This window comes from Anopheles cruzii, chromosome 2 (genome assembly GCF_943734635.1).
Source record: "Anopheles cruzii chromosome 2, idAnoCruzAS_RS32_06, whole genome shotgun sequence".
NCBI lineage: Eukaryota > Metazoa > Arthropoda > Insecta > Diptera > Culicidae > Anopheles > Anopheles cruzii.
In genome coordinates this window covers 14,045,547-14,064,040 of record NC_069144.1, presented here as the reverse complement: position 1 = coordinate 14,064,040, position 18,494 = coordinate 14,045,547, and the positions used below count along the sequence as shown (strand labels likewise).

Below are 18,494 nucleotides of genomic sequence, written 5' to 3'. Positions count from 1 at the left end.
TCGAAAACAAAAAAAATTTACAAAATAGAAACGTTTGTCAAGTTGCGACGCATTCTGGCACGCATTCGGTTTGCTTTACGAGACACGCGAACAAGGGGGTCCCAATTTCAACATTTTGCCATCAAAAACGCAGCACAAAACGGGGGGTTGCAAAGCCGTATTTTGCAATGGTGAAATGAAAAAGAATCTTTAAAATGCACTGAACACTGATAACGCGAGCCAAGCATTAACGGGTTGGGTGGGTATGCTTCGAAGCATAGAATAGAAGTTGCGGCATGAGCAGTCGAAAACCGAAAAGCGTACGAGAAAAGCGTACGAACATAATAGGAAATTAACAGTACTGGGCAACTGGACGAAGCATCAATATGATTTGTTTTGGTATGTTGTTGAAACATCTACCCACAAGTGGGTAGGTGACTCATTCTATCATTCTCTTTGTTTTTCGTGGAGTTTTGCATGAATTAACAGAACTGAGCGCCTTACGGCAGCGTTTTGTATTGAGGCTTCCCAGAGACAACAGAGAGTGAGTCGGCGACGTAAAATGGTAAACAATTTGTGTGATGCGCAAGCATAAGAAACACAAACGTGGATCGCAAACGTAAGCTTTCGATTGCAAATGGACGAAAGGAAAGTTTTAAACGAAAAACGGCTTGCGTGAGGAGCTGATCTTTTTTTAAATATCTGTTGCAAAAAAAGGGATTTTCAACAAAAACCGAAAGTAGGGCGCAAAAATAACGAGGAAAGAGACAGAGGGAGTGTTGGGTTTCGTATTGTATTGCAAGTTCTTACGGTAGCGTGTGGCATCGGGCCGATTGCACGATCGGGGATCAGCACAGGTGATTATCACCCGGATAGCAACACGCGCAAAGGCACGCGGTCGTGATTTGCACGAATGCAATGGACATCGAAAGGGGTAGTTCTGAAATCGTGAACGGACGGCGATCGGGACGTTTGGGTTTACTGTGCGCGCCTAGCGTGGAGCATCGTCATCGTTGTTGCCGAATGCAACGGTTGGGTAGTGCAGGACAACGATACATGCTCACTCTGTGTGTGCGTGTGTGTGTGTGCGCTGGTTTGCCTGTGATAACACACACACACACACACATACTTACACGCACGCACGCACAAGATAAGGCTTCTCGCAAAATCAGGTGACAGGTACGAACCTAGCGGCGGCTATACGGATACGTTGTGAAGAAAATTAAGGTGAGGGTTGCTTTACGAAGAAGAACGTACAGAAAATGAAAGAAGAAATGTTATAGAATGATAGAGAGAGGGAGATAGAGTGAGAAGTAGAGAGACAGATAGAGAGAGAGTAAGAGAGATAGTGAGAGAAAGTCTGTGTGGCTGGGCTGCGGAAGGTGTTGTTGTGTAAGACAGACGCCAACAGGAGGACAACTTGGAAACACGTTTCGCTAGCATGATCGCTCTAAGATGATGGGGGCCACGGCACGGCACGGAGGCCGTTGGCCACACGAAACATTTGAATGCTTTTCTGTACGCACAACATATCATTTCACGTTGTTTGACTGGGAACGAGAGATCTGATTGGGCTTGGAAACGAAACATACGATAGTAGTGACACTACACAACACAACAGGATCGACGGAGATCACCAAACATAGCGAGAGGGAGGAAGTTAACGAACGATTTGGAACAAATATCGCAACAGGGAATGAGTAGGTTTATCATCTAAAGCTAGATCATCTAACGTAATGGAGGCACTAATGTAAAGGTTGGGTGTGCATTCACTAGTTAATAGGCAGAAATCGTAGAATAGAATAAAAAACATAAAGACGGTGAGATTTGGAACATTCCAGTGGCCTGATCGAACCAACCGTTCGTATTTGTTTCTATCTCCGTAACGCGTAACGACAGTTCGCTTCGCAGCGTGTTAGAGCGTGTTGTATACGTTTAATATCGCATGTGAACTCCATTCCGCACACTAGCAACGCTATGTGACGCTATTTAGTAGGTAGTTGGCGCAATCACAAACAACATTTATGGTATCTGGCAAAACATAAGATCGGAAGCGCAACAACGAGTTATACGCATGGCTGCTGGCTGTACACATTAAACGCTCTGCACTACTCCGCTTCTGACAGCACATTCCGCAGTCTCTACTCTAACCGTTTTGCATTTCGATTTTTTTATTTTGATCCGTCCTTGGCTGCGGCTGGGCATGGCAAATATAGAGCGAAAGTGGGTGAAGGGTTGCATGAGTGACGGTCTCACGGTGACACCAACGGTGGTGGTCCGCAGACTCCCTAAAGGCCGGCCGGCGTGCGTGACCTACAGTGATTTATTGGCAATCAATCGTGAGTCGTGTAATTATTTATTATGAATTAAATGGTTCAATGAACTGCTGCCCGCCCAAACGGGGAAGGTTGATTCCCTGCCCTGTGCTTTGATGCAGTGTTCCCTATTCAGCTGGCTTGATGAACTTTGGTACCGGGTGTTCCCTTTATTTATTGATGCAGAGGTTCATAATTAATTAGCTGCACGCATAAGCATGGTGTTTATTGCATTTAAACAACAGAAAAGGACAACAGTGCGCCATTAAAGACCCGTTTGCCATTATAGGCTGGGGCATTGTTTTCGTGGGAACATTGAAACGCGAGCGAATCGAAACAATGGGATCTATCTTTAGAGGCAAGGTGTCACATCTTTTTAAATCGAAGTTTCCAATTAAAAATCCAATTGTCTAAATGCCTGTTACATGTCATTTAACAGGAAACAACAACATGATGGAGACGCCTGGTGCTCCGTGGAATAGTCATCCGAATAGGACTTTATAATTAGCTCAGGGCCGTTCAAAAGTATAACAATGCGTCGGATAAAGTTTTTTTCACTTAAACTTGAATGACCTAACTTCACACGAACCCTCGGCACCCACAAGAGGATCGTTCCGCGAGGACTCATTTAACAGGATTTCAAGTGACCACTCCACTGGCCTGGAAGCCACGTACCGAATCAGTGTGACACCGATCGCATGCTTAATCGCACCCGGTCGAAATGTGCAATCGATTGCAGCGGTCACATTGCACCGACGTTGCACATTTTACGCTTGACTAGGCAAACAAATGCCGACCGTCATTTGCCGGCAGCATCATGTGTACCAGCATCAACCGAACCGTCGTCCCCGTCCGCTGTTGTTTCACTTCGTCCCACGTGCGTCCCAGGACGACGATGGGTTTGGCTTACATTTGTCGTGTTTGTTTGTATGTGAAATGAAAATCAGATTATGTTACGAGTGGCACCACGAGTGCTTTCGGTCCATTTCACTAATCGGTTGGTACGCGCCATATGGTGGTTGGCCCTCGCTCTTCGTTTGTCCCGCCACCCGAGGCCAGCCTAGAAGCAGTGTACCAGTTTTGGATCCCGTCCAAACAAACGGTTTCGGCGGTGCTTGTGGCACAACTACTCCGTTGAATGCGTCTTTTTGGGAAAGTAACTTTTCATTTCTGCTGCAACCCTACACTAAACATTCTCAGCGCGACGTGCCTTTCGCTCGTATATTGGCCAGCCACAGGTCCAGCATATTGGTTTGTACGCGTTAACAATATACCATTTCTCTTTCCGTATCCGCAGAAATTCGAAAAAAAAACTAAACCATGATTCAGTAAACCTATCTGGCCTATCGTAAAATTTGCTTAAAAGTAGTAACTGAAACGTTTACAGTCGTGCGCGGAAGCGTAGAAGAATGATAAAAATGCAGCAATGCAAGACATCAAATCGTAGTCGAAAGATTAAAAATAAATTACAACGAATGTTTAGTAGCCTCTTCATATCGAACAACACATATCGAATGGATATTAAGAGCGAATGTATACATCACAATTCATTCCAATACGGTGTTTGTGCGCGGATCGAACGATAACGAATGGTTCGAATGGTACCGAGTGAAAGAAAAATGATGTGACTATGAACGATAACAGGAAACGGTAAAATGGAAAGGAAAATGAGTCCAAAACGATGGTGGTGAACGGAAAAAATGGTTGAAATTTTGACTTTAAAGCTATGTAGTTCGGTGATAACACTTAAATTTGGAATCCATTCGGTTCGCTCAATAACCTTGCGTCTATTTACAGTTTTACATTTTGATAGTCGATTTCAATTGTTGGCGGCCCTCGAGTAACGAAGAGCCAACAAGGAAACAACACATAACCGTGCCGGACGGACCGGCCGGTTATTACATGATTGTTTCTTGTTTGTTTTGCAACCACTACAAATGGAGCCTGCTCGCGGAATGTTCAACACATAATTAAGTTTTAGAATATATTAATTTAAACATGTAAAAACATGGATGCGTGCTTACACATTAATCGTCACTCTCTCTAATCACATTCGCAGTTAATCGGGCGTTCCTATTGGTTTTATGTGTTTTATTTTTTTTTATTTTTGGTTTACTTTCCAATAAATTTGCATATAGAAAGGTGAGTAAGTGTGAGCGAGAACGAGTAGAACATATACAATATACAGTAAGAAAAAACGGTTGTAAAACAATTAAAGAAGAGGGTGCGATAGAATACAATTACAGACAGAGAAAGAGAGACAAGGAGAGAAAATATATGTATATAGAAATATCTATTCGGCGGGACGGCAGGACGGAGCGAAGTGGTCAGGATGCACTACTAGTATCGGGGAGCTCTACGGACCACGACGGCTTTGGTGGTGATGGTGCGAGAGGGGGCTGCACATCACTCGGTCGGGAGAGGCAGGGAGGCGAGGTTAGTCGGTGCGGGGACTTTCACATCAAACACTATCGAGTGAGAAACGACCAAAAAGTAGGAAGCATACCAAAAAGGACACTCAAGGGATCAAGGCGGGTGGGATTCGGGAGATGGTTCATTTTGGTTTATCTTGGAGCTAGGGCTATGACTAGGACTGGGATCGAGACAGAGAGAGAGATAGAGAGAGAGAGACAGAGACAAAGAGAGAGAGATAGACTGTTCATGGCCCCATTTCTGGTCCAAGCGTCCAATCGGATTTGAGGTGGCTAGAGATCGTGGAACACCGGGAACACTTACCTCGAGCCTATCGGAGCGTGGAATTTTCTGCTGGGTCGAGACTACGGCCTGCTGGACGACCGGTCCCAGCTGCGACACGCTGGACGGATCGGAGACGGGACCGAGCAGGGTCGGTACCAGGTGGCCGGGTTGAAAGTAGGGACTGTACGTGCTCGTTGGCATGCCAGCCAGGTAAGGGTTGGTTGCCTGTGTCAGTTGTGGTTGAAGAATGGTTACAACGGTCACATTTTTACCGGTGTGTTACAGATGGACAAGGCGATATGCGAGGATAGAGAGAAAAGAGAGAGAGAAACAGAGAGAAAGAGAGAGAGAAAGAGACGAAACAAATACAAATTAAAGCATTTTTAAGTCAAGTCCCCGTGTACCGGGTACAGTTGAAGTGGTTGTGGCGGAAGGAATACAAAACAAATAGGTGGGCACGGAGAGCACCATATCTCAATGCACTTAGCCATCTCAAGCGTGTTGGCACGCGGCTCCCAGGGAGCCTGCAGCTGTGTTTGTGTCTCTGTGTGTGTGTGTGCGAACGTTGGTGTGCGGCGGTACCTTTACCTCCAAGTAGCGCAAGCTCAGAAGCTAAATCTATTAAGAAAGTTATACGCATATACGCAAGCATGGATCATGCAACACACAAACGCGCACTCGATAGTCACTTCGCTACGGAACGGCTCAGCAGAGTCGGGTTTTCAAATGTTTTAATCTAGAATCTTTCTATAGTGTACCCGTGTTGTATCCATAACCAGGCAGCAAAGTTTGTTTGTGACACGGCCACTACTACCTAAATATGTGGTGAAGGACGGCGCATTAGGCATACGTTTTGGGGGAGGGGGAAGAAAATCGGAAAAGCGAAACTTGTCTCGCGCGACACATGCCGCGATTGATCTAGAGAGGGGAAGAAAACATGGATAGCAACAAACACACGCACGCACACACCAGCCAGCTGACAGGACACCCAATCGGGTGACGCAGGTTTTCGTGAAACGCAGAGCAGCATCGCAGAAGCGCAGCCCCACAAGCGGCGGCAGCAAATCCGGTTCCGTTACTTAAAAACTGATTGATTCTGAGGCGACTCGAAAGGACTACGACGACGACTAAATTTTCAGCATCGGTGGCGCCACCTGGCGGAGGCTAGATTCGGTTTCATGCAAGCGATCGTTTAGGTAGACCGCGCAGAGTCGTCCGCACGGCGAGGGATGGGTCGGTCGGTCAATGAACAATGAAAGCTGCAAGCCACGCGGGAGATAAAATGAGCTTCTTCAATCCACATACACACACACAACCACACGCAAACACACTAAGCACGCATACTTAAAGAAAAAGAAAAATAATAACACACGCACACGGATCGCAGTGTGCTGTGGCGCCGCACACCGCCGTGCTCAGCGTGTTGCTCAAGGATACAAGAGAAGGCACACGGCTTTCGCTAAGCACTACTCTGACAGCCCTCTGTGGCTCTAGCTGTCATATGATGGTGAGTATCGCGGAGAATGGCCACCCTCGCACCTATAGAAAATGTACACTAAGCTTGCCCGCTGCGATGGTCCCGCTCTCTTCGACTCCGTTACTTCGTGTACATTTAGGGCTCATAGAAGGCGCTGGGCGACATTAGAATTTAGAAGAAAACACTTTCACATACAAACTCAAAACACGCTCTACTCGGGCTGGGCTTCCGTTATACATTTTGCTAACGAAAATTCGGGATTATAATTGTTCTAGTGAATCAAACGGAAAAAAATGTACGCCATAAACAGCGCAGAATGCGATAGAAACAAACAAAATATGATCGAATTGAGCTTCGTGACACGAACAGCGAAACGATTTTGCTTGGAAAAATTTAGTGGCTAATACCAACGCTCTACACACAAAACGCAGCATAATGTATACACGCTCAAATCGGAAATAATGACAAAAACGCGCCAAACGCTAATTGAGGCAGCAGAAAAAGGTGGAAACAGGCTAAACGGAGGTAGTTGGGAGACGAAAAAAAAAATGGCGCAAAACTGTTGGCTTTTGATTGTTGTTGAGAGAGAGATATAGAAAGAGTGAGCAGAAGGATAACAAAACAAAAACATATCGGCGCATATCGGGAATGGTTGGTTCGACAAAACAAAACAAAAAACGTGGATCTGCGGGTCGCACTGGCTACTTGGGCTGTGGACACTCTCCGGGAGGAGCGCCGGATAGGATTTTGGCTTCAGTTGGGTCGGCTTTCGCTTGGCTAAAATGGTTTTTGGGTTTTTGGTGGCTGTTTGCGCGTAAAAAAACACTGTTCGGTAATTACTTTGCAGGTGGTGGTAGTGCTGTTGTTATTGCTGCAGTGGTTACTGTTGTTATTGTTGATGCTGGTGCCCGTGACGCTGTGCCCGTTGACGTGGCCGTTGACGGTGCTGCCGTTGGTGGTGGTGTTGCTGGGGGCGTTGGCGCTAGTGGCGCCGTTACAGTGTCCGTTCGCCGGACCATTGTTACCATTGTGGTGCGTCGCGATGGCGGCACTGGCGGGACTATGGCTAACGACGTAGGTGGTGTACGGAGGCGGTGGGGCCGTGCCCCAGGCCAGCGTAAAGCCGAGGGCGGCTGCGGCCGCCGGCGGAACGGCCGTCGCTACCGTGGTCGCCACCGTTCCCCCATTCTATTACACCCCCGAATAGAGAGTGACAGAGGAAGAGAGGGCGAGAGAAAGTGGAACGGCCAGACACGACGAAAGAGAGAAAGAGAGAAAAATAGAGAGAGAGAACGGCCGCACGGATAGAGGAGAGATATAGAGAGAGAGAGAAAGAGAAAGAAAGAGATTGAATGATCATCGGAACGGATCCGAAGGCTATCGCGGGCTCCGATAAGCTGCTAGAGAGAAGGTAACCATTTTGCTTTTGTTTTTATCAATCACCGGAAGTTCTGAATTAAGGGTAAAGGGGGAGGGGAAAACAAGAAATAGGCCGCCCATACCCACATCATATACGCGGTTGAGACGCGGGTCTCTTACAATTCGATCAACGATCATCGGGAAGGGTCAGATTGGCAAAGGATCGGCTGAGAAGAAAACTTAAAAGGTAAGTAAACTAAGTAAACTAAAGAAAACTAAAAACTAACGGCAGTAGTAAGCTCTCCAAAGGCGGCGCGGATCGTGCAGGCTGACTGGCTGGCTGGCTAGGGATGCGATGTTTCTATTCGCTAAGGCAGCGGAAGCGGTTCCGGGGGCCCCAGGGGTTCAGAAAGAAAGAAAGACAGCAAAAGGGAGAGCGAGAGCGAGAGAGAGAGCACAGGAGAGAGAGTCAAAGACAGCAAAAGCAGAGCAGTTAGCGCATCTGATGTTGCCCTGCCCGGTCGTGCGGGAACCTTCGGAAATCTTCAACTACTTTCGGCCAGGCTGCTCGGGCCATTAAGCCCGATCCTAGGTTCCAAACAAGCCCCTCCTCACCCCGTCCCACTATGATGCTGAGCGAAGAGTGAGCAGAGAAAGAATTTTACCCCGCACTACAAGGCACACTACCTCACTCCCTGTGTGGCTCCGGCAGGAACCGGGAAGGAACCAAGCATTACGTGCCGCAGGACCGGCCAAACGGCACCAAGCGCAGGATTCGCGATGCTCGATTAGAGGTGAAGGCTTACCGATCTTACAGCGATTCGCGCGCGATTCGGGACCACTCTGAGGGGTGGCTCTTGCTGGAAGACGTGTCGCCTGCGAGGGAAGGGACCCGCGTGCAACGCTTTAACCAACGGAAACCTTTAAAAACCATAACGAAATTAGAAAGAAACAGTGTTTGGTGAAAAAGAAACAACCCGCTGCCCGGCGGCGGCGATGGAATCGACTGAACGTATAAATCCCCGACTAAACCCAGCAGCCCTCGAGCAGGGACTCTCCCTTGACAGCCCTTGACGCCCGTCCACCTTGCGGTGATTGTTCGTGCTCAATTTCTGTTTCCCGTGGGTTTGTTTTTTGGCTAGTTTGCTCGCCGAAAAGCTTGTGGTAGTCCGCAGTTTGCCCAAGTTGTTCAAACTAAAAGGGTCCTTCGCTCTGGCGCACACTATTGCTTCCCTTATGCCACTTCGGCCGCTAATTGGAGGGCACCGAGGGGCAGACTATGCTGAGTACTAGGCGCTTCCGCTAGTGAAGCTTTGTGAACATTGGCTGAGCCAACATGGGCCGTGAAATTACGGGTCGATTAGCACCTCGCGGTGAATTACACCAGCAATTGGCTTGTAAGCTGGTAAGTTGGCCACACAAGAGGGAATCGTCTTTTTTGTTTGGTAATTAAGTTTGGGAAAAGAAAAAGCATTAATCAGTCAACTTAATCGACACACACGCACGCACACACGCATACATAGAGATATTAGTCGATCCGCATCTGACACTCGCACAAACACACAAACACAGAAGAAAGTCCCAAACGTATTAATAAATAAAATAAAACAAAACAAAAACATTCTTTTTATGAAACGGAAATCGAGTGAAAGATGTGAATAATGCTCTCGCTTTCGCGCATCTCAATCACACACCCCATTCGCGTAACACGCCATGTTCACACATTAAATCATTAACCCTGGCACACATGCGGGACGCAATGAACTGATGACCGGTGGACCAGGAATGTATGTGAGTAATTTGGCGCCTTCTTTCGTTCGGGGAATTCGCCATGCCATGCCGCCCGCTGTGGGGGAGGTTTTGCTTTGCGTTGCTGATGCTGCTGCTGCTGCGCTCATAGTCCACGCGCGTCGTTTTCTGTCGCGGTGGTTCTGTGTTCTGGTGTGAGCGCGACAGAGTGGAAACCCAATCAAAATCATAAATGGTTTGAGAGATAGACAGACAGAGAGAGAGAGAGAGCGAGCGAGAGAGAGAGAGGCTGATGAAAGCACGCAACATAAAGTGAAAATGGAGCCACGCTGCCGATGAAGGGAGGTAAACGGGGAGTTGCTGTGGGTTTTTCAGAAGTGGAAGACGCCACTGTTTGGCCGAATGTCCATCCGCCGGACTGAACACGGTATTTAATTGGAAAAGATTCACATTCCGTTGAATTGTAAGACTGAAAAGAGGAAACGGAAACCAACGGTTTCGCTTTGACGTCGCCCCTTTGGGTAGAGTGATTCGCGGACGGGTTGGATCCATCGGCGCGGCGCGATTGGTTCTCTCTCGTTCGATGCCATTCGATTCGAATGCACGCGGCGGCGCGGGTACGGCTACTAACTGGCGCGGACTGGGCAACTTACCACTGCTGGCACTTGGCCGGGGAGAACCGGCTGGCCGGGCGAAATTCCCATCTGTTGCATCAGGGCGTTCTTCAAGGCGAGATGGTTTCTACCGTTGATCAGCAGCTGATCCTTCAGGTGCTGGGGAGGATGAAAGTATTTACACGGCGGTTTCTCACGATTGCAACGACCCTGGAAAGGAACAGGAAATGAGTGTGCGAATTAGTCATCCAGCTTTTATGATGCTAATATTACGAACTTCGAACTTCAAACAAAAGCACCCCAACCTCTGAGAGGTATTTTTGTAACTGTCTGTCTTTAAAGTATCGGAACTTCTCAGGTGCAAACAAGACAACACCATCACCACGCCATCATGCCAGACCTACCGGTGAGGTGAATGTTCCCCGACAAATCCATCAACGGACCCTGGGCGAGAGAGGCTCTGATCACACGTCAAAAAGCTTGCCACTGTCAACTTCTCGCCGCCTCGAAGCTAATTGATGGGACAGGCTTTTAAATTTATGTCTCATTCTTCAGCAGAGGGCCCCGATGCAGGGTCCAAATTTAGATCGCGTTCCGCAACGATTGGCCGGCCGTTGCAAGATCGACCGGCAACACACGATCGGAGTTCTTTACGAGTTTTACTTTCCCTTTTTTCGACCCGACCGCCCGTCGAGCCCATTACTTTCCGTAATCCATCACAAGCGGCCTCACCGGCGGATGATGGAGGCGCATGGTGCCCTGTGAATATGTTTTGAGCATGATGGAGGCGCATGGTGCCTCTTCATCGGTGCCTCGGTTGGCACAACATACGGGAGTTTTGTGTGCCTGGTGGCAAATTGCGAACCACGCCCGATGATGAACGCCATCACCACCGAGCGCACCGAGGCTGATGCCGATCGTAATCATAATGATAATGAATATTGTTTTCATTTTCCACCCGAAGTGGTGTGTGTGTGGTCGTCGGCAGGGAGTTTGGGATTTTCCATCACCATTACGGCGCCATCGAGAGCCAACGAGTGACACCGCAGCTTCTCCGACACGAAAGTAGTCATACACACACACAGACACACGCGCCTTTTATTCCACTTTTCCATTAGCGTCCCCCCTCAATGGTGGGGTCCTCGCGCAGTGGAAGGTGATTTAGGCGCACCGGCGGGACAGGAAAGTGGGCTTCTCCATACGGCTCTCGATGCGTCGAACGTGATGGTGGTGATTTTTTAACACCCATCATCACCCAGCAGCGCGGCACGTCATCATTTTCAGCCGGCAGCCGGCTGCACGCTGGAAGTGAGTTGTTAAAATGAGACACCCGGAAAACAAACACCCGAAGGCAGCGGGCGCGCACACAATTGGAAAGAAAATGGCAAGCAGCGGAAGATGGGAAGTAATAATTTAATAAGAGATGAAAGATGTGTTTACCGTTTACGAGGGAGGTGGTTTTAAGGGAGGACGACCAAGCGCCCGTTACCTGGCGGTGGCACCGCATTTCACGGCCTTGCACGGCATTGACAAAGTGTCGAAACTTTTGCAGCGATTTTTACATGCCGCAGTACGCCACTAACACCGTCACGTACACAGCGGCGCGATGGTGATCGTAAATTTAATTTAATTAAGAGCTTTCTCCACGGCGTTAAAATGAGTAATTGTGTTCGCTCTTTCTTTTTACGATTCACCACCACCACCACCTTTCACCGTCTCAGGGAGGCTTGTTTGTGGAACCGCCATGTCTGCCACTTCGGCTGCTTCATTTGTAACACTTCCGGTGCCCCCCGCCCCGTGGGCCGAAACAAACGTGTCACCGGCAGCCGCCGACTGTCATCAAGCCGACGATGACGGCGATGGCGAGGCGACAAACGATGTCGGCTGCTTTTTATTTCTTTATTTAAAACATCGTTTTCCGGAAAAGTCCGGCGGAGGCATCACCGGCGTGCGTCCCACCGCCACCCGGAGGCGGCGACGGCGGATGAAAAAGGATAATCGTAAAAAGTAAGCTTATTTGTGTGTTATTAAACTTTCGGCAGCATGTCATTTCATCGACACGCATAACCTCTTAGCGGTTCGTATCTCCGGCCCCGGTTACCGCCTCGATTGGCTCGCCGCTCGCACATAAAGTGTATCTTCTCGAGCAGGGGAATCGTTTTTTTCCCAGGCGCTCGAGAACACAAAATAACGGGCCAATGAGAGAGGTATGAGGCATAAAGTTGAAATGACCAGTTGATGACCACCGTTCGGGATAAATTAAACGAAACAAAATGGCATAACCTTAAGCCGCATAAAGTCGCCAGCCCGCACGCCAACCCTTTCAAAGTCACCTCTCGTAACCGACCAGGATCGTAAAAGCCGATGCCGATGCGGATGCGAGAGGCCACTCTATCGAAAGCGGGTGCAGTGGAAGGATTTAATTTGTTTCGTGGTGTGGGCCGTTATAATTTTTCGGGGCAACCACTCGAAGAGTTCGCCATTGCGAGGATTGTGAATTATCATTGCTCCAACAACAAACACGGCCGCACTGTGGGACGGAACGTCAAAGTCTTTGCGGCGTAAAATCGGCTTATCGTGAGAATAGTGCTCGGGAAGCATTTTGGGACGGTAAAACTTTCACCTCGTGCCTCGGGTTGGCCAAATTGCTGGCTGACGATTGAATATGCACCAAGCACAACGGGTGGGTTCAGTCTCGCAAAGATGATGCATAATAACGGTTGCGTGTTGCGTTGAAATGGCAATGGCTCTGTACAGCTCTGGTGGTGTCTTCCCGCAACCGGACCGAACAACAGCACAACTCACTTGGTTTCGGTTTCAATTAATTTCGTTACATTCAATTAAACTTGAAAATTTAATTGCACAAATCTCCTGCCAATATAATACCGTTTATTAGTTGCCACAAAGAACCGGAGAGCGTCCTCGGTTGCAATCCCAGCCGGTGCAGCCGTTGCTGAATTGACTCCCAGGGCAACACTGTTGTGCCCTCTTGTGCTCGGGGAACAGCGCTGTCAGGGCTCGGCACAAGCGGCACAAAATCGTGTACGCTCGTGAGAAGTCCTTCAACAGCCTGCGTCGGCAGTCGGTGTCGTGTTCTAGCTTTGCTGTAGAAACGTACCGCTTCATTGACGTTCCAACCGGAAAGGGGCCAGCCCCACACTAACTCGCCACAACAATGTAGCGGGAACGCTTTCCGGGCTTCTGACGCGGAGAGTAATGCCCTGTGGAACACAAGGAATCATGCAGTGCAGTCGTGTCATCCGACGGCCCAGTTATCTCCGTGCCACTGTCACGCCCCTTCGGCAGGGGGTTTATGCACAGATCCAGTTGATCCCTTTCCGGGATCACTCCCGAAGGCGCACAATATGTTGTGTGCAAAAATGGAAACCTTATCGGTGTCGTTCCATGACTTTTGCTTGCTTGGGAAGGGCACAAAACCAGGCCAAAGCAAGTGTCGATTGGATTGGAAAACGAGTTTGGCTCATTAGAGCCGTCTGCAGACGTTTAAAGTAATGAATACAAATAATATTTTCAAATGAAACAACTCTCGACCAATGGGATCGTAGCATAACTAATCTACTACACCCGGCCCGGTCCGGCCCGGATCGGCCCGGGTGTTTATTAAACGAAGCTTAATACTTTATTGGAATAATTTATGCTTGCGGAGTATCACAAACTGTTGATAGTGTTGTAAAACATTGCCACTAATTAAACAAGCCACACACACACGCGCGCCCAGTGAGTCCAACCCTTGCCGTAAATCTAATGATGCTTGCGCGCCACATGAGGCCACCTGCGCTCCTGCCTGCTCTCCGGTAATGGGATGTAAATGAAATGACCATCGTTATAAATTTCATAATAACTTTGGCCGTCCGACGGCCCCTTTTTTGCGACGGAGCATCGCATCGGTCGGTCCGAATTTTGGCACGGTGAATTTGAATAAAAACGCCATTAGTTCGCCCACTTTGGGGTTGACCGGAGCAAATTCGAGATGGTGACCGTCCCACACGTTCCCACCCCCCCCTCGTCCGATGCAGTCGGTGTCGCGCCGGCGGGTGATTAGCTTTCAGCGTCACATTGTTTTACCCGTAAAAGGCGGAAACAGATGGTACTTCCTGTCGAAGCAGTGAAAAACGTACCACGCAGTCGGGACGCGGTCGTTGGTGCGGTGCTCGGTCGGTTCAAGTGCGGGTAAAGAAGGGCTAGCCACCAGCCCTTTTGTTCCGGTTTGAGCGCATCACATCCGGCCTGGCCTTTTGTTGCATTCGTTCCAATGGCGAGCGCAACAGGTCCTTAAAACCCGGCCCACCCAGCGGGGGACAGCATGGCAATTGAAGCAATACAAGGGAGCGAGTGCGATGTTTAGTGGCTGGCCCGAGCACCGATTTTATCTAAGAAATGATGAACAAAAAGCGACTACCGGGTTGTCATCGACCCGCCGAACTCCCGAACAGCCGTCGATTGGGCGATTCCCGAGGTTGCATTCGATGGCAATAAACATATGTTATTTGGTTTATGAGGTCCTGGTTTTTTGTCCCACCTCCGCCGAATCGGAAGGGCGTTGCTGAATCGAAGTTGTTGTCCTGACTTCCGTTCCTGTTCCGAAGTGTGCCCGTGTCCCGGCTGTGTTTAATTCGGTGAAGGAGGAGACAGAAAAGGCACCACAAAAACGGGTCGGTTTCCGGATTGTTTTCTTTTCGTTTTGTATCCTGAGCCGTTCTCGAGCCACAGGACAAGACCGGCACGCGGCCATCATCTTCTTCGGACCGTTTGCACAAGATCACCCGGATGGCGAAGGACGAAGAAACCGCCGTGCCTTCTGCTGCTCATTTGTTCCGATGTGGTGCCTGGAAATTGTCATCGTCCTTCCGGCTGCGGAGTCGGCCACACGGCCACCCGGAGCTCTGGTACCGTTTGCGGTGCTGTGCGCTCTTTTTAATGTGGCCTGCCAACGGCAGCCTGCACTCCAACGGTGCCCTCGGTTGGCACAAGCAAAAACAAGGCGACGGTGAAAATACCGTCAAAACGAAAACTGCATTCACCTCGCACACAGAGGAGCGCATTTACACCTTCATTCCGCCCGGTGAACGATGTGACGATCCGTTCCGTGCGCCGGCGAAGGAGGAAATTTATGAGAGCCCAACAAGGCGCGGCACAGAACCCAGGCACCGTGCAGGCCGAGAAACAGATAGCGTATGCATTAACGAGTGCCGGCAGAGCAACGCCAAGTGTCAAATCGTCGTCCTGTTGCATCGCTTCCGTTGCTCACGAGCTGTGTAAAAAGGGGAAAATGGGACAGCCGGGCGGGCCGGAGAGAGCACCGACAACACCCCGCCGGAAAGGTTAAGAGTGTTTTCATACGACAGAAATTAAGTGCCAGTCTTCAAGTGTCATTAATTTTGGTCCTTTTCTGGCCGGTCCGCCTCGCCTGGTGGCTGCTTTTGTTCTAATTCTGGCCCCGTCGGAGGGGGCAGGCGGGCGGTCGGGAAGGCACGCCCGCCCGTCGTCAACAGCAGCCAGCAACGCCGAGGATATCATGCTCCTATTCAGAGAGCCCCGGTCGGTTCTTTTTTTCTTTTCAGTCCACCCTGCCAAAGGGCTCTCCAGTGCTGGGGCCGCAAATACCGCGCTGCCGAGACGGACGACAGACTCGCTTCCGTTCGCTTGGAAGAAAGATTGTGATCATGTTTTTCTCCCGGGGCGTGCATTTTGAGACCGACGGACGGATGGACGGACGGACGGACGGCTAATGTTTTGAGTCTCCGGGCCACCGCCAGGACAAACACACCGAGAACATTATTGTGAAACAAATACACAACACGTAAACCGCCACCAAAAGAAGGCGCTTCCGGTGAAGGTAAAGAAAAACAAGCTTCTGAGAGTGGGAAAAATGGAACAGAAAAAACCGGTGCCAAAGGATGTTGGTGCTTCACACCTTCTCAATGGGCGAGATGACGCAGCGCAAGGACATATGCTGGGGACACGTAATTTAATCAACGAGTTTGTTTTGCTGCGCAGCTGCTCGGCTGCTTCTGGTACATTATGACCCTCTCTCTGAAGCTGGTTGATCAATGGGTAGAAGTGTTTGAACTAAAGAAAACTAACATACAACAAACTAAGTTTAAGAAAATAAACTAATAACCCTCAATTATTTAAAGACTAGAGTATTTTTGGTTTAAAATTTTCATAAATTATCTATTGAACCTGATAACATTTTAGCTTTAGAAGATGTCCTTGGTCAGAGGTGGTCAGTCCTTGTCAAGTGAGTCTAAAAAAAATGTTTAAAATTTTTCGCAAAAAAACGCCATCTTAAAACAAATGAGGTTCATAAACATCAAAAGACGATTCACACTTCCGGCGAGAGGGGAAGAGAAAAAAAAAACTAAGAACTCTGGTAAGACTCGAGCTGAGTAATGGAGCTTAATTGTTATTAATTACTGTTAAATTAAGGAATCCTTCGGTATCCATCGGACGATTAAAAGGAAAAAGGACGAACCAGGACGAAAGAAGGGATGTTTTATCATCAAACTTCCGCCCGGGCTTCTTCTCGAGACACATCCATTCCGCGATGGCCAACGACGACGTAACTGCGTCGGTCGACTCTAATCGGACTTTTAGGGAAGCCCGTATCTTTACTACGGGCCGCCCAGTGGTGCAGTGCCTGTCAACTCGGTGTCCATTACCCGGTGCAAAAGATCCTTCCAGCTCGTCCCCAACACACACACAACAACCGCAACGTGGTTGATGCGCACATCCACAACTCCGGCCGCTCTCAGTCACCGCAGCAAGTTGGTAAATATTTCCACAACTCGGACTCGGACGAACTGGTGACACCGCGGCCACGACGTGTGTTGCCCGCTGCCCGCTTCTGGTCCGATAGTTTAAAACCCATCCTCCTCGACACTTCCCGTTTGGATTGTGGCGAACCGAAGGAAAAGAAGCGCGCATTTCGAGCGGGTGGCCGTTTCAAGTGGAGCCCGGTTCCGAGAAGGTTTATTAAGGTTTATAAATATTTGTTTCCATCCAGTGACTGGAAAAGCGAGCCGTACTCCGGCACGAGAGCGTGTTCAGCAACATCATGTTTTCCCATCCGCCCGCCCAGCCGTGGATTGAACGGTCGTGAATTTGGCCACGAACGGAGCCGGATCGGCAAGGAAGCGGATCGCTCGTCGGATGCTGGCAAAGTAACGGGTATCTGTAGCGCTATATCTGCCGGACTTGGAGTTCCCGGGACCGGCGAATGCGAATGCACCCGTAGTACAGACCATCATTGCCAGTTTAAATAGAAATTTATGGTTCTGTGAAGCTTTTGTACGGTGCACTGGCACTGCGCAGCCCATGCCGGTTTGGTGGTCACCGTGAAGCGTGAACCGACCTATCACAGCACATCGGCAGCTCAGTCCCAAGCGGGACGAGCATCCGTTTCTCTTAAAGGGGCCCGCCGGCTAAAGGCAGACTCATAAAAATAAATCGGCCCATCGGGAACGGAGCGGCCTTTCGTGAAATAATCCTTAAACTTTACATTGGCAGAATACTAATTTCTTGCTTAGTGCGCGTCTTAGCCCCTTAGGAGGTTAGGATTCGTGCCGATCCCTGGCGGCGAGGCTTTGCGGGCTGCAAATCATTTAGTGGAGCTTCTCGGCCAGCTCAGGAGCACAGGCCGGCCGGTCCGTCCGGTGGCGTTTCGGTTTTTATTTTCCACCATTAGCCGTAATGGTAGGTACGTGAAAATGGTCTATCGAACCGACGCGAAGAGGTTCCGTGTTTGCCAGAAATTACGTTTTACGGCACACCCATCATCTTTGGATGTTCCGAAACGATGGTCAGCAACAAAATTGGATGGATAAGGGAATTGACTTCCCAAGAGAGCCAATGGGCAGCCGCCGTCATGTGTGCAGCGAACATCTGTCGCGACACTAGTGTCCGGCTTCCAGTCCGAACCCGGTAGCCGACGGAGTCCTGTCTCTCTCTCTCTCCCCCTCTGTGCGCTATGTGTTGCAAATTAGCCATTCGGGTTTGATTTTTCAATCACTAGCCGGAAATTCATTCGGCAGGAAATTCGCCCATCAGCCACCGTCCTTTTGGGAGGTAGCACGTGTACCACGCTGTCTATTGGTCACCTCGTTCGGACCGACACACCAGCCAGGTTGCCCCAGGAATGTAGGAGAGATATTTCGTGGAAAAGCAAAAAAAAGGAGTGAGAGAAAGGTGGCCGCAAAAGAATTTAGAATCTCTTCCAAATAACGCTTTCATGGGTGATTCACCAACCACCAGGATACTTTGTATATCATGGCCAACAACAAA

General features: G+C 49.3%; 1 protein-coding gene across 1 annotated transcript in view; it reads right to left on the bottom strand.

Moving 5' to 3' along the window:
* LOC128278495 (mucin-19-like) overlaps positions 1–18,494 on the bottom strand; it is a 69,032-nt gene that overhangs the window by 42,399 nt on the left and 8,139 nt on the right. Inside the window, exons 2-4 of the mRNA XM_053017225.1 lie at positions 8,634–8,748; positions 7,309–7,656; positions 5,031–5,216 (exon numbers count right to left, since the gene is read on the bottom strand). Coding sequence (XP_052873185.1) covers positions 5,031–5,216; positions 7,309–7,656; positions 8,634–8,748 — 649 coding nt within the window. The remainder of the gene's footprint in view (positions 1–5,030; positions 5,217–7,308; positions 7,657–8,633; positions 8,749–18,494) is intronic.